Raw genomic sequence first — 21,131 nt, forward strand, 5'->3', positions numbered from 1 at the left:
GTTGTGGGACTAATAAGGGTCTCTTAAATAATACACCTCCTTGCATTTTCACTCACTGTCCATTTTATCAGGTCCATTTACCGTATAGGTGCAGTATGTAGTTCTGCAACTACAGACTGTAGTTCATGTGTTTCTCTACACACTTTGTTGGCTCTTGTAACACGACAATATCAGCAAGGTGCTCACAAATGAAAAGAGATAAGGAAGCTCGAATGGTCAGTCCATTATCTAAAGTTATCTTCAGAAAACATCCAAGAGTCACATCCAAACTTGAGGACAAAAACCTGCTGGTTGTAGTTGCAGTTGAAAAAAGGTAATAAAATCACAAAACAATATCGCAGTAATATTGTACCGTGACTTAAGTATCATGATATTATCTTGTTGTGGAACCTTTGACAATCCCCACCTCTAGAAATACGCAGAGGACTTTAACATTGGTGTTACTGTGGAAACATCTCTGTTTTCATTCTTCTTTTACTTTTTTTTGATGTGCAAATCAATGTTGCTGAATCACTGCACATTTTGTTGATGCATTCTTACATCCTTACATAAAAAATGTAGCAACTGCACATTTTACAGGTTCATTACAAATAACATATTATTTTGCTACCCACTTCAGACCAGCTGCCCATGCCTCAGCTACCACCAACCACCTTGGATGAGCTGCCCACCCTAACCTGATGTTCTCATAGACTCCTAGATATTCCTAATATCAATATTACTGCTGATAATATTAGTAGTATAATCACTTGTAGGTAGTTTGACCAGAGGAGGATGGGTCCCCCCTGGTGAGCCTGGTTCCTCCCAAGGTTTCTTCCTCAGTTCTGAGGGAGTTTTTCCTTGCCACTGTTGCCCCTGGCTTGCCCACTGGGGGGTTTCTGTACATTCTGTACATTCTTTCAGTCCTGTGGAAAACTTTGTCTTTTCTGAAATCCTGTAAAGCTGCTTTCTGACAACATCCGTTGTAAAAAGCGCTATACAAATAAATTTGATTTGATTTGATTTGATATATACAGTGTGTGTGTGTATATATATATATATATATATATATATATATATATATATATATAGCACCCATCAGGCATAACATTGTGAGTACCTCCTTGTTTCTACGGTCTATGTCCATTTTATCAGGTCCACTTATTTCCAAAAGTATTCACTCATCTGCCTTCACACACATACAGTACTGCTCAAAATCTATTTATTTGTGTAGTTTGTCTTTATTTGCTGAGAAAAGTGTTAATATTTGAATAAACAAAATTTATAGAATATTAATTAAGGATTATAAATATATATAAAATAAATAGTGACATTCTGGATGTTCGTGTGTTTGTTTAACCATTTTCAAACCTCTCTTCGAGGAAGCCCAGTATTATATGTAGTTAAAAAGCAACTCTTGGTTGCTTTTCTCGCTCATCCATGTCTTTATGGACCTTGCTTTGTGCACTGGGGTGCAGTCATGTTGGAACAGGAAGGGGCCGTCCCCAAACTGTTCCCGCAAAGTTGGGAGTATGAAATTGTCCAAAATCTCTGAAGCATTAAGAGTTCCTTTCACCGGATCTAAGGGGCCGAGCCCAATTCCTGAAAAACAACACCGCACCATAATCCCCCCTCCACCAAACTTTACACTTGGCACAATGCAGTCAGACAAGTACCGTTCTCCTGACAACCGCCAAACCCAGACTCATCCATTGGATTGCCAGAAGAAAAGTGTGATTAGTCACTCAATAGAACACGTCTCCACTGCATTCGACCCTTTGCATTGCGCTTGGTGATGTAAGGCTTGGATGCAGCTGCTCAACCATGGAAACTCATTCCATGAAGCTCTCTATGCTGTTCTTGAGCTAATCTGAAGGCTACATGAAGTTTGGAGGTCTGTAATGATTGACTCTGCAGAAAGTTGGTGACCTCTGCGCACTATGCACCTCAGCATCCGCTGACCCCGCTCTGTCATTTTACTTGGCCTACCACTTTGTGGCTGAGTGGCTGTCATTCTTAATTGCTTCATCTTTGTTATAATACCACTGACAGTTGACTGTGGAATATTTAGTAGTGAGGAAATTTCACGACTGGACTTGTTGCACAGGAGGCATCTGAACCCAGTACCCCGCTGGAATTCACTGAGCTCCTGAGAGCGACCCATTCTTTCACTGTCTGTAGAAGCAGTCTGCAGGCCTAGGTGCTTGGTTTCATACACTGTAGCCATGGAAGTGATTGGAACACCTGAATTCAATGATTTGGATGGGAGAGTGAATTCTTTTGGAAACATAGTGTGTATAGCTGCACTTTGTAGTTCTACAGTTACAGACTGTAGTCCATCTGTTTCTCTGCACACTTTGTTAGCCCCCTTTTACCCTGTTCTTCAGGGGTCAGGACCCCCATGCACAAAGCATGTACTATTTAAGTGGTGGATCATTCTCCGCACTGCAATAACACTGATGTGGTGGTGCTGTGTTAGTGTGTGTTGTGCTGGTCTGAGTGGATCAGACACAGCAGTGGTGCTGGAGTTTTTAAAGATTGTGTCTGCTCACTGTCCACTCTATTAGACACTCTGCACAGTTTGTGTTGGTCATCCATGAGTCCTTCATCAGTGGTCACAGGACATTGCCCATAGGACACTGTTGGCTGGATATTTTTGGTTGGTGGACTATTATCAGTCCAGCAGTGATGCTTAGGTGTTAAAAAAACTCCAGCAGTACTGCTGTGTCTGATTCACTCAGACCAGCGCAACACACACTAACACACCACCACCACCACCACATTAGTGTTATTGCAGTGCTGAGAATGATCCATCACCCAAATAGGACCTGCACTGTGAGGGTCCATTTTACCCTTTTACTATTTTAGCCCCTTTTTACCCTGTTCCTATTACCACTGAAGAACAGGGTAAAAGGGGACTAACAAAGTATCAGAGAAACAGACGGACTACAGTCTGTAACTGTAGAACTACAAAGTGCAGCTATACAGTAAGTGGAGCTGATAAGATGGACAATGAGCGTAGAGCAAGGAGGTGTATTATTGAAGGGCTTGATAAATATAGATATAAATGTGGAATGATATCCCAAAAGAACTCTACAATGAAAAAATGTAAAACAACCAAATTTCTATATCACAGAAATGTCATGCTTTTAGGTCAAGTGAAAAGACTGAATTGGAGTATTATTGTGCATCTTTCTAGTTTCCAGAATCAACACGACAATGAGAAGATACTACAGACTGACTGCAGTGTGTCTGGGGCTGCTGTGTGTTATCCTACTGGCTGCCATCACAGTGCTGTGGATCAAGTTCAACAACCTGACTACAGAGAAAGACCAGATACAGACCAGTTATACCAACCTGACTATAGAAAGAGACCAGTTACAGACCAGCTACACCAGCCTGACTATAGAGAGAGACCAGTTACAGACCAGCTACACCAGCCTGACTATAGAGAGAGACCAGTTACAGACCAGCTACACCAGCCTGACTATAGAGAGAGACCAGTTACAGACCAGTTACACCAACCTGACTATAGAGAGAGACCAGTTACAGACCAGTTACACCAGCCTGACTACAGAGAGAGACCAGTTACAGACCAGTTACACCAGCCTGACTACAGAGAGAGACCAGTTACAGACCAATAATGATAACATGAAGAATGCAATGGGCCAATTACAGAAAGAAAAGGAAACGCTTCAGAAGAAACTGTCAGAATTAGGTGAGTAAATAAAGCTTAAAGCCCTATGTTTGAGTCGCAATAAGACATAAGAGCTCCCTCCTTACTGATATGGACACATTACACGGGAATCAGAAGACTAACAGAGCCCAAAAACTGAAAGCTGTTGTTTTATAAACACACACACACACACACACACACACACACACACCACCAGAAGTGGTCAGAGACTTCTAGCACTGCTCATTTTCTCTGAGTGCCACTCATCTGTCTATTACTCAACTGTCTATTACTGCATTCTGTGCCTGGGCAATATCTAAACATAATAAGTATGATATTTAAAAAAAGGTTAAATAATTAAATTCCTCTATTGAATGATAATCACATTAAATATGTAATGTTGAGTAATTCACCTTTTTGAAAGTTGTTCTATTTCTTATTTTAAGAGCCTGCAAATAAATGCATTTGTGGCTGTTTCTTCTCTTTTTAAGGAGACACACAGAAGTGGCTTGTGTGCTAACACCTGCTGGAGAAACTGTAGACTGCTCCATGTGCTCTAAATTTGTTAAAAAAACCTAACTGATTTAGCAATTTCTTCCATTTTTCTGAAAATGTGTGTTTAGCTTTCAGATTGATAAATTACATTAAAGTGGAATATTCAAAAAGGGGCCACATCGCTGTGATAGCAGACTGCAGCTGCTGCAATTGACCTGAATACCAAATTCGTCAGTGGCAGTTCTTCAGATACTGCAGAAACTGTCCCATTAATAATTAGTAATAATCATTGCTCTGACCTAACGCATTATATCTCAATCCAACCCATTTTAAATCTGAGAGCTGCCTTAAGAATATGACGGCCTGAGCTACATTTTGATGTAATGGGTTGAGGGCTTTGTGTGGCAGTGCATTTCACATTATAATAAACTGTCACTGCAAAATCCATCACCACCTCAAAAGGGGTATACATATAATTGAACCTAATAAGAGGATAGGCTGATTGATAAATTGAGGAAGGACAGTTTTAAAACTTATCAACATGGCTAGTTCATATTTATACTTAGATTATCTGCTATACATGACATTTTCAGTGCTAACTTTGCAGTGCAAGTTGCCTCAATACCTGTATTATCTTGTGGGACATCTCATTCCAAAATCATTGACATTAATATGGAGTTCCATCACTGATGGCTTTTTCTCTGAGGCACTTCAGAACAGTAGTTTTATTGGAAAGTGTATCTTTATTATCTGTGTTTACAGTAATATGGGATGATTTAGAGTAAACATCATGTGGGCCTATTTTTTTTTTTTTTAAGAATTAGGTTACTGGCACCTCATACATCTATTATTATCTTTATTATTTTGAGATGAAGAGCCAGTGAACAGCCTTCTGGAGCTCCTGACTTTTAAACATGGTTCTGGTTCCTGTCACCACCACTGTAAACAATTGCCTCTGTATGCGTCATAACAATGGAGCATCAACATCGTAATGATAGAATTATGCAGAAACTCTGAAGAATCAGATGGAAGTCCCTTTTAATTGAACTGATCTACTAATGCATGACGTTTTCTGTGAAAAGAGCAAAAACAGAGTTGTTTCAGAGACAGTTTCTACTACATCTCTACTGAGAAGAAGAGCTGGACTGAGAGCAGAAAGGATTGCAAAGAGAGAGGAGCAGACCTGGTGATCATAAACAGCAGAGAAGAACAGGTGAGAGAGAGAGAGAGAGAGAGAGAGAGAGAGAGAGAGAGAGAGAGAGAGAGAGAGAGAGAGAGAGAATCTACTGTTCTTCAGCTGTGTATATTCACATTGTGCCATATCTACCATGTCAGGAGCTCATCAGCAAAGCATTTGGCAGCTCTGAAGCTTGGATTGGTCTGACAGACACGGAGGAAGAAGGGGTCTGGAAATGGGTGGACAACTCAAGACTGACCACTAAGTAAGAGACCACTGAACTGAACTGAACTCTGCTTGTGATGCAGTTATTCACTTATTCTAAGACGGTCTAGAGGTGTAACAGTGAACATAATCAGATTCTCTGTGTTTCAGGTTCTGGTGGAAGGGGGAACCCAATGATCATGGAGGAAATGAGGACTGTGCTATAACTGGCTATAAAGGTGCCGGATCTGAACGTTTATCAACCTGGGCTGATTATCCCTGTAATCACCCTGTAGTTGGAATCTGTGAGAAAAGGATTTAGTTTAGCCTACGTGAGAGTGAACAGCAGAAAGTGATTTTTTTGGATACTTTTAGAATGATATATATTTTACACTGCTGGTTTAGTCCTACAGCATTTACCTTATCAATGTTTTTTAAGATGCAGCAAAGACAGTAAACTTTGATTCTACCTGAACTTCTGAACTTGAGTAATTGACCCTTTGCCAAGTCCTGAGCTCTCAGTTACTGCCTGACAAGCTTTTGAACCCAGCATGTTAAATACTAACCCCCCAACACACACACACACACACACACACACGGCCCACCGCAGCTTAGAGCTCCTTTCTCTGCTGTCTTTAGCTTAAATGCTGTCTTTAGCATTAACTTAGCATTTAATGACGCATTAAACATTATAATACCAAGTACTTTGGAGCTTCTTCTGGTTTGATTACTAAAAAATGTTGTACTCTTCTACTGGTTCCCCTCAGGGGTGTTGTCTGTCTGTTAGAGCAGTGGTGAGAATAGACATACAGTATTATAACTTTGGTTAATAAATTCTTGTGTTTCTTATTTTTTCTCAGTTCTCTTCATTTTTGTATTTTAACCCATTTATTCTTCTCATTTTAGCTGTGATAAACACAAGCAGGTGAAGTCTCCCCCTTTAGTAGTCTTAACCATCATATATTGCTGTGACAGACATGAGTAAATGATTCTCATGTTAGCATGTTAACTACCAAGTTAAACTGTACTTTATACCAAAAGGACACAAAACTAAACATACATGGTCTGGACACCAGACATGTCTAGGCTGACTGACTGCATTAGGGGTTTGGGAGAAAACCATGCACATTTGAGTTCTGGAACAATTGTTAGTTACACTTTCTTTGTTATTTCAGGTCATGCAAACAGAAGAAAATTAGTGTAGAGATCTGGACACTGGAACATATGGCCCCTCCTATTATAGAGTTCAGGTGCTTGAGCCACAACCCATTGATAACAGATGTTTTGTTGCAATCTTGTGGGTGCTGTTCTTGTTTCCGGTACAGCGATCTGTCTTCGCACATGCTCAGACAAACAACACTGAAATCTCTGAAGTGCTGAAAAATCAGATTACTGGGCCAAAATCTAGCTTTCTAGGCCTTTATCCAAACTAAGAAATTGCAGTACACTGTTTATATGGCCACTTGAATAACCATATAACTGCCCAAATCTGATTATACTAGACTATTTAGTGCATGTTTAAACTTGGCACTGTCTTATGTTGCCACCTTTATGACAAGTCAGTTCTTGAAATTTCTGCCCTGCTAGATCTGCCCTGCTCAACCGTAAGTGCTATTATTGTCAAAGTGACGCTCCACATTAATGCCCTTCCAAGCTCACAGAGGTGTGATGGTCAGATGTCTGCATACTTTTGGTTATATAGTGTATGACCCGTGCAACTGGACACAAACACGTTTTGTTGTCCACCAGGTGATTCACTGGAGCAGAAGTGCTAAACTCAGAGACAAACGTGATCAAGATATGAGGATCAAAATTTTGCAAGATGCTTCTTTAACAAGCGTGAGAACAGATTAATTATTGTGCAGTTTTTTGGGGTGGATTGCACAGGGTTATAAACAGCTGTGCTTGTTCAATGCATGACTCATATTCTGTGTAGAAGTCTTACACCACACTTCACAGCACTAAAATACAGAATTAAAACTCCGCTTAACTGCCTAGTGAATAAGGGTGTTTTATTGATTTTAATGTGAATTATGCATAATGTACTTCAGAAACAACACCCTTCTTTACTTGCCCTCTAGTGGCACCCTAGTGCAGCTTGTACTTTACAAAAGCACCACTCTAAAGGCAAACTGACCTCCTTACTGCCCTCTAGTGCCAGCCTAGTGCAACTCCCATAATATGTTCCACTCAAATCTGCTTTTTCAGACCATTCCTTACCCTTTTTAATACATTTGCTTGACAGTTGACTGAAATTGTTGCTACTGAGCAATATAAGAAACACTAAGTAAAAAAGTCTGATAACAACTTGGTGTACAAGGATAATGTAAAAAAACCAAACCAAATTACACCATCTATGTCCAAAAATGTTGGGACGCTGTAAGAAATGTACATGAAACAAAATGCAATGATGTCCAAATTATTTAAACCTTATATTTAATTTAAAAACTACAAAGACAACATAAGTGTTGAACCTGATTTTTTTTTAATATATGCAAAAAATATATACAACACAAGACATAATAACAAGACATAAAACACAACATAACACAAGATGTACATTAACGATTTTCTGTTATTTTGATTCACAGGAGAGAGCAAGGTCAAATGTGCTCTCTTGCACTCCTGGCCGCTGCCATCAGCCTTGATTGAACTTGCGATCTACCGATGTGGTTAAGAATGTTTAAAAATCAGTTTTAAATAGTTATAGTCTGTTTTATAGTAAATGTTTGTGCTTCGTCTCATTGCACTAACCTGATTCAACTTATTGGCTCATTAAAAACCTCCTTGTTGGCTGATTCAGGTGTGTAAAGCAGAGAAACCACAAAAAGTGCAGAATATCACCAGGACTGGGATTGGAACCCCCTGCTAAGGAGCGCCCACTGCTTTTTTTGTCTTGGAGAGCCAAAAAGCAATCTATAATAGAATATAGTTATATATTACTAAAATGCTTTAAAAATACAAATTGTAAAGAAAATTTGAACATAAGTTTTATATCATGTAAAGTATGTTTGCTCTCATTGGATGAGAGGGTGGGGCAGGCTAACTTTCTGGCATAATGCATCATCAGCTCACACAAGCAGTAAAAAGACAAGATATTTAATGTTTTATCTTTCAAATGCATTGTTTTTTAAAATATATATACACTTCTTCTGAAATTGAGGCCTGCGGCAGATTCCATAAAATTTGAGACAGGGCAGTATAAGACAAGGAGCACTGTGAAATGTTCATGGTGTATAAAAAGAGCATTTAGGAAAGACCTAGTCCTTTAAAAGCAAGGACAGGTTGAGGCTCACCTCTTTGCCAAAATGCATCAGCAAAAAATCCAACGGTTAAAAAATAACATTCCTCAGTGAGTGACAGCATGGATTTTGTCACCCTCTCTCTGGAGAGATCGGTGCTCCTAAACAACAAGGCTGAAAACCACAAATGACCTTCGATTCGATTCCTCAGACTGCCCTGCATTTAGACCTGGCATGCCTCTGTGATGGATATCTAAACAAGAATGCTTTAAAAAAGCACTGTCAATAAACACTGTCCATCACTGCACTGACAAATACAAGTTGAGACTGTGTGATGCACAGTATGTCAACAATGTCCAGAAATGCAGCAGCTTCTCTGGGCTAAAAGTCATCTAAAGTAGACTGATCCACAGTGGAAACGTATTGTGGACTGAAGAGTTTAGCTTTAGATCATTTATGGAAATACTGACGTCGTGTTCCCTGAGCCAAAGAATTAAAGGACCATCCAGGTTACTACCAGCATAAAAGGCAAAAGCCAGGATCTGTCATGTTACGTCTGATACGAGGTACTAGTAGTGGCTCATTTGCGCATCTGTGAAAGCTTCCTTAACACTGAGCACATTTTGGAGCAACCTATGCTGCCTTTTAGACGACGTCTTTTTTAGGGACATTCATGCTTATTTCAACATGAGAATGTCAAGCCATAATCTGCACGTTACCACAGCATGGCTGGATAAGAGCAGGTGCTAGACTGGCCTGCCTGCTAGACTTGTCTCCCACTGAAAAGATGTGCAAAACAAAACACTGAAGGCTGTGTTGAACAGCTGAAGAATGTAACAAAAAAACAGCCAAAAATTATGCCTCCAAAGCTGGACCCGTCTTCAGCCCCCAAACGTTTTATTAAGTGTTGTTAAAAGGAAAGTTCTGTAACACAGTGGTAGACGTACTCCTGTGCCAACTTTTTTGGAACATGTTGCATGCATTAAATTTGAAATGACCATATGATGTTAATAAGGTACAACATAAAATATTGTGTTTCTGTCTCATTTCACTATTTGTCCTAACAGAGTCTGTGCTCACAAGCAACTTGTTTGAATAATTAAACATAAGTATGATAATTATGTATGTATGTATGCTTTAGTATGAGAAAGCTTGAATGTTTCTGGTCTAATTATTATTATTATTTTCAATGTGTAAATAACACATTCTATACAGGGAACAAACTAAAATGACTTTTTCTGCAGATTGTAGTGCTGAAATTTATTTGCTGAGACTAAGATATTTGGGGGGTGTAGGGAGAATATAAAATATAAAACGTAGCCTGTGCAAAAGCTATGGACTTTTATTTTTTAACCCAATATGTTACTCTCAGCAAATAAGTTCGTGAGCAGGTCCGGTGTCGCGGTCTAACACAGACTGTAGCCCCCTGTCCTCGACCCCCGACAGCGGTCTGCAGTCTGCTGCGATCCATTTAGCCGGGGAGTTGTTTCAGCCCCAGACTTCCTTATTTCGGCCCTGAACCCGGTCGCCTGGTCCAGTGCGGGCCGGCTGGGCCGGTTATTTACCGCTGAAAGCAGCTGTTTGGCATTGAGATGGTATTTTAGGCTTGAGCAGCTTCGGTGAGCAGCAAACGCCTTTTTGCACAACTTGCATACAACAGCAGTCTTTTGGAAAGTCCCATCAGGACGTTTTTTAAAGCGAAAGTCCCTCAGTGGACCAAGAGAAGCGGCTTCGTCGTCCATCGTTGTTGTTTGCGGATGTCGCTTGTGCGTCAGATTTACAGGCGTGCTAGAACACGCGAATACAAAGGTTCCGGCTCCAAACTTTAAAAAAAATGTGATTAATTCCGATAAAAGTTGTAACGCGTTAAAATCTTTGTAATTAATTCATCTAAATTAACGCGTTAAAGTCCCGGCCCTAATATATATATATATATATATATATATATACATACACATACATATATAATTTTCAACATTTGATATGTTGTCTTTGTACCATTTCCAATTAAATATAGGGTTTAAATGATTTGCACATTATTGCATTTTGTTTGTACTTATATTTTGCACAGTGGCCCCACTTTTTATGCAAAGAACATGCATAGATGATTTTTAGTAATTGAGTTACTCAAGTTTCTTCATTAATCATTTCAGCACACATGGTCTGGGATGTAGTAGGCAGAAAGTGAACAGTTGATTCTGGATGTGGGAGAAATAGGCAGGCATGAAGACCCAACCAATCCGACAAGGGCTAAATCGTCATAGCCAGACAACTGGGTTGGAACATCTCCAGAACAGGAAGGTTTGTGGGGTGCTCCTGGTCAGAGGTAGTGAGTAACTATCAACAGTTTGAGGAGAGACAGACCATAAACTGGCAACAGGGTGTCAGGCATCCAAGGCTCATCAAAAGGGCTCTTTTGAGAACGTTAGAGTTTTTAAAATCATAGTTTAACAAAAGAAATGTGTTACTAATCAGAGCAACTCTGATCAGGTACTGATCAGCAGCCTTTGCATTTGAATAACATATTGAGAGAGAGAGAGAGAGAGAGAGAGAGAGAGTGAGTCTGTACATCTCATAGCAGGTTTACCTGCAATTACACTATTCTATCACTAGGGGTTTCTGCACACACATGGTTATGAGTAGTTCTAAGTATACAAATATTTTGACAGACATAAAAATCTATGCCTAAAAACATGTATGTGAGGTTTACGCATGAAAATGTGTGTTTGCACGATTGATCAATGATTCCTCAGGTTTGTCTTGCGTCGTGTTGATGGAGGGATCAGAATTTGATGCAAGCAACATCTGGCTTGGTCAACAATACATGCAGGTGGTGCAGTATGATGGTGTGAGGAACAGTTTTCTGGTCTACATTTCATCCCATCATAGCTACAGTTTATGTTCACAGGAGGTTTGGTTAAGATTAAGAGAACCTTATTAGTCCCACAACGGGGAAATTTCCCCTCCGCATTTAACCCATCCATGAAGTGAAGCATCAAGTGAGCACACACACACTAGGGGGCAGTGAGCACACTTGCCTGGAGAGGTGGGCAGCCCAATCCGCAGCGCCCAGTACGTAAAAAACTGTGCAGTACCACTAGAAAGGCGTTCATTAGTGTAGCAGATAAAGTACAGAAGTGTGTGATTTGGGACGCTGCATTAGATCAGCTAATGAGAAGGAGACGTGTTCAACAGCCCAGCAGCTCCAGTGGATGACAGCACTATCATTATATAACACTGCTGTGTTGCTCCATAGCTGCTCATTAAAAATCTCCCTATTAAATGTATTCACTAATTAGGGTTTCACCAGCTTCCTTTCAGAAATCTCTTCTACGAATGAGGCACCTAAATGTAACTGCTGCATCATTTAAAGTGGAACAGAAAGTTCAAACCAGAAGCTGGTTTATTGTTTAAGCGCTTTGACAGTGCTTGTAAACATTTGTACTAGTTTTTGTAAAATCTCATGAACTGGTTATGACAAGTTCTGAAATATGTAGGTTATATGGATGCAGTCCACCAATCAAGTGATCTTATCATAGGGTCTTCTACAGGCTGTATCTAGATGTCTATATAATCATCTTCACCGTTTGTACTTTGTCTACTTTGCTTGGTCTTCATCCATCTTTGGGGTTGTAGCTGCAGCAACAGTAATGAGATGAGCAATATCAGAGCATATTCAGAATTGGCTTCCAACACGGCATTGGGGCGTTCTTAATGAAGTAAATGAATGGAATGAAGCGGCACAAAAAAAAAACAAAAAACAAAGAAGCATTTCTCCAACATTGACACTTCCATGTTCATTTAATAAGAAAAAGTCTAAAAGTCAGCTTAAGTTAAAAACGAGAAAAGAGTCAGTATGGGAGCCGTACAATTGAAAATCCTAAATAAAGAAGAAAAACAACAACTACCGACTCTGGTTCTAAAAATATGGGAATATTTGTGGCCATCCGACAGCTCTTTCCATTTTACCTGGTGTCCTGTTTTTACTGCCAAAATAAAAATCCATGTTTTTTTTTTCTATGTACAGATTCCATCAACATCCATCTTAAATTCTTGTAAAGGAAGTCAAACAACCAAAAGTGTATGGGTGCTCTATGAGTTCTAGCATAAACCATTATAGTGTTACAGAATGGCAGAGAGGCGGACCCAAGTGCAGAGAGGAGAACCTGTGATAAAGGGTCTTAAATAAATGAATGAGGTGATAAAGTGCAAATGGTGGCTCAGAGCCAGGCTCGAACCGCTGATGTACTGAATCCGAGGAGATACCGCTGTGCCACCGGGACGCACAAGCGAAAACAAGAAAAACCACATCAACGTTCTTCTGCATATACAACAACCACGTGACTGGTAAACACAGTGCAGACTTATGTGTCTTATCTGTCACAATCTCACTTCTTTAGTGAGCTCACAGGTCAGTTTCTAAAGATCTCTCATTGATACAGATGATGAGGCCACCTGAACACATGGTGGTACACAAACCAGCACAGAGGCACTAGTCGGTATTTTAGGCTCCCTGAGGCCCTCATCCTAATCACCTATGCACACCTATGTTCTGTGTGATTAATCCCAGTACTAGCGGTGTGTGTATTTGAGCTATGACGTTATAGTCTTTATGACTATACTCAGAAATAGTAAAAGACATGGTGACACACAGACCACAGTCCACAGAAAGTGATCTCATCAGTTAGAAACCAAAAAAATAAAAATAGATGCAAGAGACAGAGAGCAGTGCCACAGATGGGTGTCAAAGCTGGTATAAAACACCTAAACTTCCTGTCCTGAGAGCAAGTATGTATTTAGCAGTATCACCCAGACAGAGTCACTCTGAGAGCTGAAGACTGCAGTGGAGACTTCACATCTGCAGATACAGCAAAAACCCTCTTAATGGCATCAACACGTTCAGAGAAGATCAAAGAGCTGAAGATGAATGAGGATATATATGCAAATTCAGGAATTACAGACAACACATCAACTCATTCAGACAACAGCCATGATTATGAGGACATCTATGACAATGAAGATGATGTCCCAGAGACGAGTGTGACCAGAAGCCGTAAAGGAACTAGGACCTCAGGTACACACACACACACACACACACACACACACAAGGCCTATACCAAAAAGCACCCTGTGATCCTCCTCCAAGAAAGGAATTTGCTGACAACAACATGCAGATCTAGGGGTCAAGGGAGGTTTTAAAGCATTTCAGATGGAAGTTGTGTGACGTCACAACATGGGAACTCCAATTCAGTTACACATCTGAAAAGTGTTTGGTGCTGAGTTTCATCAAATATTCACTCATATTTCTCAAGGTGAGCAGTTTGAATGTGTATCTGTGTAACACTGTAATATACAAATATAAATATACACGCCCACTGACCCACAATCTTCATCACGCTTTAAAACGTTTACACAGCTTATGGGCTTCAGCCTCTTGTACTGTGTGACAGAACCTGTAAGAACTAGATCAGTGTATTAACAGTGACAAATCAGGGAGAACAGACATTCCACATTAATCTTGTTGCTCATTAATGAATTTAGTGTTGAATAGAGTGTTGCTTATAAACATTGCCTGGCCTTACGGGGTTGTAGGCCCAAATGTTTGTTAAGCAGCCTCAAACCTTATAAGGTTACACAGGGGAATGTTCACCCACTCAGCAAACTCGGAGAGAAAGAGGAAGAGAGTGCATGAGAAAGAGAGAGAGAGAGAGAGAGAGAGAGACAGAGAGGGCTGCAATAGATTGAGGTCACATGTACGAGAGAAAGTTTGGTCTTGAGGGAGGCGGTTTGCAAAGGGCTCTTTATTCAGCTACAACAGTCAGTCTGCTGGTAATTAAGAAGAAGTAACTGACACTCATACATCATAGTTTCAAATGCACTTTTGATGGGCTCCTACTTTCCTGATATTTTAAAAATTTAATACTGGGTTCTCAGAAACGAGCAGAGACGAGATCACAGTCCAACTTAGCTTAAATGAATAACTCAGGAATGGCATACAAAACCAAGGGGGAAACGGTGCTGTGTCTCAGGATAGCACTCGGCTCTACTGCTAGCTGGATGGGCTACTGGAGCTGCAGGTTAAAATGTTTTATGCTGTTCTGTGTTCAGGAAATGAATATTTTCTTCACATTAAAAACTTAGTTTCCTTTATATTTATTTGGTAGAACTACAACATCCTGAAACTGTGGTGTGTGACTACTGCTGCGGCTCTATAAACCCGCACTCCTTTGGGCTGAGTTGTGTGCGTCACTCAAACAGGTCCCTACTGAAATGTGAACCACTGTTCATTGACAATCATATGGTTACACCCCTTTTTGTTTTGTTTTGAGTCGGCTCCTTTACACCGTTTAGTAACATTCTTTCTGGACATATTTCAAAAATAACATCATTACTACATCTCAAACTTGACAACTTCATGTGACCCTCAGGTGTTCTGTATAACAAGTTTCATTACTTATTTACCATAAAAACACAAACTAAAAACATCCAAGCTAACCACAGAAAAGAAAATAATAATTCTGGACTGTAATCAAAATCACAAAACAGTCTCTGGTCATCTCTGGCTCATTATATTACCCCCCCCCCCCTCCCCCCCCCCCTTTTTTTTTCTTCCTCTACTTCAGTCCCTAAGTTGTGTAGTCTCTGAGATAACAAGGTCTGACTATTGCAAGTCCAAACCTAGTAACAACTCCTTGTTGACATTCAGTGTGTGTGTGTCTTTGAACAGTCACTGGTGATGTCCTGTTTTCTTTTCGAAGGTGTCGTCGGTTCCGCCGTAAAACTCCTCCATTTTCCAGTTTGGTTTCATAGGATCTGTGATCAACTGGTCTGATTACTGTAGCTGGCTTCCAGACTGTCTGTGGCTCAAAAGGTTGAACTCTTACTCTGTCTCCCTGTTTCAGAGGCTGCAAATCCTTTGCTGATTGGTTATAGTATTTAATCCGTCGTTGCTGGTTGTTTCTCAGTCCTTGTGCGTTCTGTCATATCTCTGGCTTTAGAAGATTGTCAGTAATTGGTAAAAGACTCCTTGTTCTCCTACTGAAAAGTCTTTGGACTGAGCTTGTGTTGAGACCTTGGCTTGATGTGTTCCGGTGGTTTAGTATAGCTAGGTAGGGGTCACGACCTGATGCTTTTGTTTTCTTCATTATCCTCTTAGCCATTTTAACAGCAGACTCTGCTTTCCCATTGCTTTGGGGGTAACCAGGTGACGATGTTCTGTGCTCAAACTCCCATCTCTGGCTGAACTGCCGAAATTCCTGAGAAGTATACTGGGGTCCATTGTCTGAACATACGACATCCGGTATCCCATGTCTCGCAAAATGAGCTTTTTAGCTTTCTTATTACCGTACTGGGTGTAGTATCTGGTAAGTAGTCTACTTCCAAAAATTGGAGTAGTAATAATCTAAATAATCTTTGTTCTCAAAGACAAATAGGTCTGTACCTACTTTAGCCCATGGCCTGGTCTGTACCTCATGTAGATGTAAGGTTTCTTTTTGCTGTTGGATATCCATTGCTCTACATGTGTCACACTTGGCTACATAGGTTTTGATATGCTCGCTCATACCTGGCCAATATACACATTCTCTTGCTCGTCTGAGACATCCCTCAACTCCTAGGTGTGAGGAGTGTATTCTCTGCATAATGTCTTCTCTGAGTGTGTCTGGAAAGAGTGCTCGTTCTCCTCTAATGATTATTCCATCCTGGTAGATCAGTTCGTCTTGTAAGTTGTAGTAGTGTGCCACTTCTGGGAGTATATTCGTTTTGTTTGCTGGCCATCCTGATTGGATTACCTGGATCAATTTCTGCAATTTCACATCAGTCTGTGTTGCAGAACGTATCACTTTCAACCTCTCTGTTGAGATTTACCGTTTCAATCTCTGCTTCCACTGTGCCAGTGGCACTTTCAGGTAAGCATGCTCTACCTAAAATGTCAGCAAGCAGCATATCCCGGCCTGGCACATAGGTCACTTGAACACTGTACTTCTGTAATCTAAGTAACATTCTTTGAAGTCGTTTTGGAGCGCTGAGTAATGGCTTTTTGAGAATGTTTTCCAGTGGCAGAGTGATCACTCTGTACCGTTACCTGTCGACCATAGGTGTACTGATGGAACTTCTCCATTCCAAAAACTATCGCCAGACACTCTTTTTCTATTGGGGCATAGCCTCTTTCTGTAGATGATAGTGCTCTACTTGTGAAAGCTACTGGCATAACATTTTGAGTCAAAGCAGCTCCTAATCCTGTTTCTGATGTGTCACATTGCAGTGTCAATTCCTCTTTAGGGCTGTAGTATCTCAAAACTAGAGTCTTGGCTATATTACTCTTTAGCCTCACAAATGCTTTCTCATGCATCGGAGCCCAGTCCCATATGCTGTCTTTGTGAGTGAGTTGTCTCAGTATCTCACAATCATCTGATAGGTGAGCATAAAACTTGGACAGATAATTCACCATACCTACAAGGCGTTGAACTGCTTTTACATCCATTGGCCTTGGCATTTCGGTGACCGCTCGCACCTTTTCTGGGTCTATTTTCAGTCCTTCTGATGCCAGCAAATGACCAATATAAGGAACTTCCTCTTTTCTCAGTTTGAACTTGTCTGCATTGAGTTTGATATTTTGTTTTTGACATCTGTTCAAAAAGTGTCTCAGTTTCTCATCATGGTCTTCGGTTGCACTTTCCACAGTTTCTCCCTCTCCTGTAATGAGAACATCATCAGCAATGATGTAGATACTTGGCAGGCCCTCAAGTGCCTGCATTAGCATCCTCTGGAAGATCTCTGGTGCAGGGCTGATACCCATTGGCATTCTCAGCCATTTAAATCTGCCAAAGGGTGTGGAGAAAGTGGTAAGATAGCTTGATTCCTCTTCCAGTTTCACATGCCAGAACCCTTGCTTCAGATCACAGACTGTGAATACTTTTGTGTTTGACAAGTCTGGTAAAATGTCATCAATGGTAGGAAGTGGAAAATGGCTGCGCTTGAGTGCTCTAATCAAAGGCTTTGGATCAATGCATATTCTTAATTTACCTGATGGTTTTTGTACAACTACCATACTGCTGATCCAATCTGTACTGCATTCAACAGGAGCTATTATTTGTTGTCGCTCCAGCTCTGCAAGTTCTTCTTTAAGTGGTTTCATCATTGCAACTGGTACTCTGCCTTTGGGAGCTTAACTGGCTCTACTGTCTTGGCAATCTCAATGACGTATTCGCCTTGAAGACAGCCATCTCCTGTGAACGCATCTTTAAATTCCATCATTATTTCCTGCAGTGTCCACTGTCCTCCCTCAGACTCCTCTTTTTTCACAATGCTGTCTATAGCAAGTATGTTCTCATACTGAACTCTGATCAATTTCATTCCTTCACTTGCGTTTCTGCCCAGCAAGGGAATACCACACTTCTGGTCCACCACCTGAAATTCCAATCTGTACAGTTTCTGGTTTCTGGGGTTTCTCACCTTGACTTTGCACTTACCTATGGGGTGCAGTTCTGCTTTGTTATACATCACAAGCACTTTGTCAGTCTGTTCCAACTGTGTATCAGGGTTCAGGAGATGTACAGGTATGATGTTACATGACGCTCCACAGTCTATTTGAAATTTCACCAGCTTGTTGCCAATCAGCATTCCTGCATAAAGCTGTTTTGTCTTTAAACTGTCATTCACCTGATGTACTGTTCTTGTGTTCTCTGTTACTGTCAGAATGTCTTCATATGTCTCACTGTCCAGTTCTGTTACTGCATGCACTGGTTTCCTTTGTTTACTTGTCTCCGCTCGAGTTTTACACATTGCAGCAAAGTGGTTATCTCGTCCACATTTCATGCATTTCTTTCCAAACGCTGGACATTTTTTATTTCTTTCATGCCTTTTCCCACAGAATTGACAGGAAGTCAATGTCGTGGATCTTCTGTTTGTGTCACAGCACCGCTGTTCCCGCCCTTACCGTTGCACCTTGAACACCACTCCTGTTAAGTTATTTAAAGATGGAGCCAGAAACGTTCATTTTAATTGTTTATTGTTTCTTGTATTAGAGCTGGAGATACTTTACCACTGGCTACTGATGAGAGAGTTTATTCTTGCATCTCCACCATTCAGATATGGCCAATACCAAGAATGGCAAATGAGGCTGAAGCTGGTTTCCTACTTGTTTGCCAACGAGTTGTTCAAATATTTTTGGTTCGACCTTAAATGGTGCAGCAGTTACATTCTAGTATCTACCACAGAAATGTCATGCATTTAGGTAAAGTGAATACACTGAATTGGTGAATATTATTGTGTATCTTTCTAGTTTCCAGAGTCAATACGGTAGAAAGAAGATACTACAGACTGGCTGCAGTGTGTCTGGGGCTGCTGTGTGTTCTCCTGCTGACTGCCATCACAGTGCTGTGGATCAAGTTCATCAACCTGACTGCAGAGAGAGACCAGTTACAGACCAATAATGAGAACATGGCAAATGAGATGGGCCAATTACAGAAAGAAAAGGAAACGCTTCAGAAGAATTTGGCAGAATTAGGTGAGTAAATAAAGCTCAAGTTAGTGATCAGAAGGAAACTAGAACTACTAGAACTACTCTAGAACCACTCTTAGTAGCTCATGACTGGGGGCCGTAAGATCAAGATAAAATCCATAAAATCAATATAATGCAGTAAGATATATCGGAGCACCCTCCCGACTGATGTGGACACATTATACAGGAATCACAAGGCAAACAGAGCCTAAAAACTGAAAATTGTTGTTTTTATATAAAGACACTCACAACAGCAGGTGTGCACTGCCCAGCGTCTCTGGGTGCCACTCAACTATGACTCAACTCTCTATTACTATATTCTAGGCCTGGGAAAAATCGAAATATTGATATGATACTTAAAAAGGTGTTAAACAATAAAGTGCCCCATTAAATTAAAATCACATAAATAATGTAACATTGAGTGTCACCATCTTTTTGAAATATTTGTGTTCTCTATTTAAGGAGACACTTTTGTTCAAACACCACCCCCTGCTGGAGAAACTGTACACTGATAAATCCCCTCTAAATGACCACAAGCCATTTCTCCATTTTTATGCAAATATGTCATCAGGTGAGCTAAGACTAACAAACACTGTTGTGCTGTCACATCAGAAACACTTGGTGACTCTGAAGTCTGCAGCAACGACATTAAAGCACATTTATTTAAAGATGCTTTAATCGTCTCTTAAGAAAGAGCAACAACTAATGACTCCCTGAATGTTTCATGCTATTTTGAAATGTATAAACTGCTGAAAAGCCAGATATTTGAAAATGCGCCACACGACAGCACTGAGGAACAACAGGGAAGATGGGATAGCTGTGACTGAAGACTACAGACAGCAACTGCTGTGATAGCAGACTAGCAGTCTTAATTCTGACTGTACGTTAAATAAAGACAGAGTATTAACATCTTAATGACTGAATTATGCAGAAAATCTGAAGAATCACTCGAGTTCCCCTTCAAATGAACTGACCTATTAATGCATGACTTTCTCTACGAAAAGAGCAAGAAAAGAAAACTTCCAGTTTCTACTACATCTCTACTGAGAAGAAGAGCTGGAGTGAGAGCAGAAAGTTCTGCAGAGAGAGAGGAGCAGACCTGGTGATCATAAACAGCAGAAAGGAACAGGTGAGAGAGAGAGAGAGAGAGAGAGAGAGAGAGAGAGAGAGAGAGAGAGATACAGTGCACTACACCTCTTTAGCTGTTATCTAATCACATTATTCCATACTGTACCATGTCAGGAGTTCATCAGTGAAGCAATTGGCAGCTCTGAAGCTTGGATTGGTCTGACGGACATGGAGAAAGAAGGGGTCTGGAAATGGGTGGACAACTCAAGACTGACCACTGAGTAAGAGACCACTTAACTGAACTGAACTCTGTTTGTGATGCAGTTATTCACTTATTCTAAGAAGGTCTAGGGGTGTAACAGTGAACATAATCTGATTCTCTGTGTTTCAGGTTCTGGGGGACACAGGAACCCAATGATTATGAAGGAAAAGAGGACTGTGCTGTAACTGGATATAAATATCCTGGATCTGAACGTTTATCATCCTGGGCTGATTATTCCTGTAATTATCCTGTAGCTGGAATCTGTGAGAAAAGGATTTAGTTTAGCCTACATGAGAGTGAACAGCAGAAAGTGGTTTTTTTGGATACTTTTAGAATGATATATATTTTACACTGCTGGTTTAGTCCTACAGCATTTACCTTATCAATGTTTTCTAAAAGAATATGGATTCAGGTGCAGCTAAGATAGTAAACTTTGATTCTACCTGAACTTCTGAACTTGAGTAATTGACCCTTTGCCAAGTCCTGAGCTCTCAGTTACTGCCTGACAAGCTTTTGAACCCAGCATG

General features: G+C 40.5%; 2 protein-coding genes across 2 annotated transcripts; both read left to right on the forward strand.

Annotated features, from left to right (window-relative positions):
• The first annotated feature begins 3,630 nt into the window (after positions 1-3,630).
• On the forward strand, positions 3,631-5,853 carry LOC119261976 (hepatic lectin-like). Its single transcript, XM_037532566.1, has 4 exons — positions 3,631-3,697; positions 5,233-5,363; positions 5,486-5,592; positions 5,703-5,853. Exons 1-4 carry the CDS (start codon positions 3,631-3,633, stop codon positions 5,851-5,853), a joined length of 456 nt encoding a protein of 151 aa, XP_037388463.1.
• A 7,804-nt stretch (positions 5,854-13,657) lies between these two features.
• Positions 13,658-20,884, forward strand: LOC108415861 (CD209 antigen-like protein E). The gene is made up of 5 exons (XM_037532567.1): positions 13,658-13,847; positions 19,056-19,280; positions 20,279-20,403; positions 20,517-20,623; positions 20,734-20,884. The coding sequence occupies exons 1-5, from the start codon at positions 13,658-13,660 to the stop codon at positions 20,882-20,884; spliced, it is 798 nt and encodes a 265-aa protein (XP_037388464.1).
• The last annotated feature ends 247 nt before the right edge of the window (positions 20,885-21,131 follow it).

This window comes from Pygocentrus nattereri, chromosome 22, assembly GCF_015220715.1.
Source record: "Pygocentrus nattereri isolate fPygNat1 chromosome 22, fPygNat1.pri, whole genome shotgun sequence".
In the NCBI taxonomy this organism is placed as follows: domain Eukaryota; kingdom Metazoa; phylum Chordata; class Actinopteri; order Characiformes; family Serrasalmidae; genus Pygocentrus; species Pygocentrus nattereri.

Coding starts and splice junctions, on each gene's coding strand:
- LOC119261976 (XM_037532566.1), top strand. CDS start 3,631: ATGAAGAATGCAATGGGCCAATTACAGAAAGAAAAGGAAACGCTTCAG. Junction 3,698..5,232: donor GAAGAAACTGTCAGAATTAG/GTGAGTAAATAA, acceptor TTCTGTGAAAAG/AGCAAAAACAGAGTTGTTTC. Junction 5,593..5,702: donor AACTCAAGACTGACCACTAA/GTAAGAGACCAC, acceptor TCTGTGTTTCAG/GTTCTGGTGGAAGGGGGAAC.
- LOC108415861 (XM_037532567.1), top strand. CDS start 13,658: ATGGCATCAACACGTTCAGAGAAGATCAAAGAGCTGAAGATGAATGAG. Junction 20,404..20,516: donor TAAACAGCAGAAAGGAACAG/GTGAGAGAGAGA, acceptor GTACCATGTCAG/GAGTTCATCAGTGAAGCAAT. Junction 20,624..20,733: donor AACTCAAGACTGACCACTGA/GTAAGAGACCAC, acceptor TCTGTGTTTCAG/GTTCTGGGGGACACAGGAAC.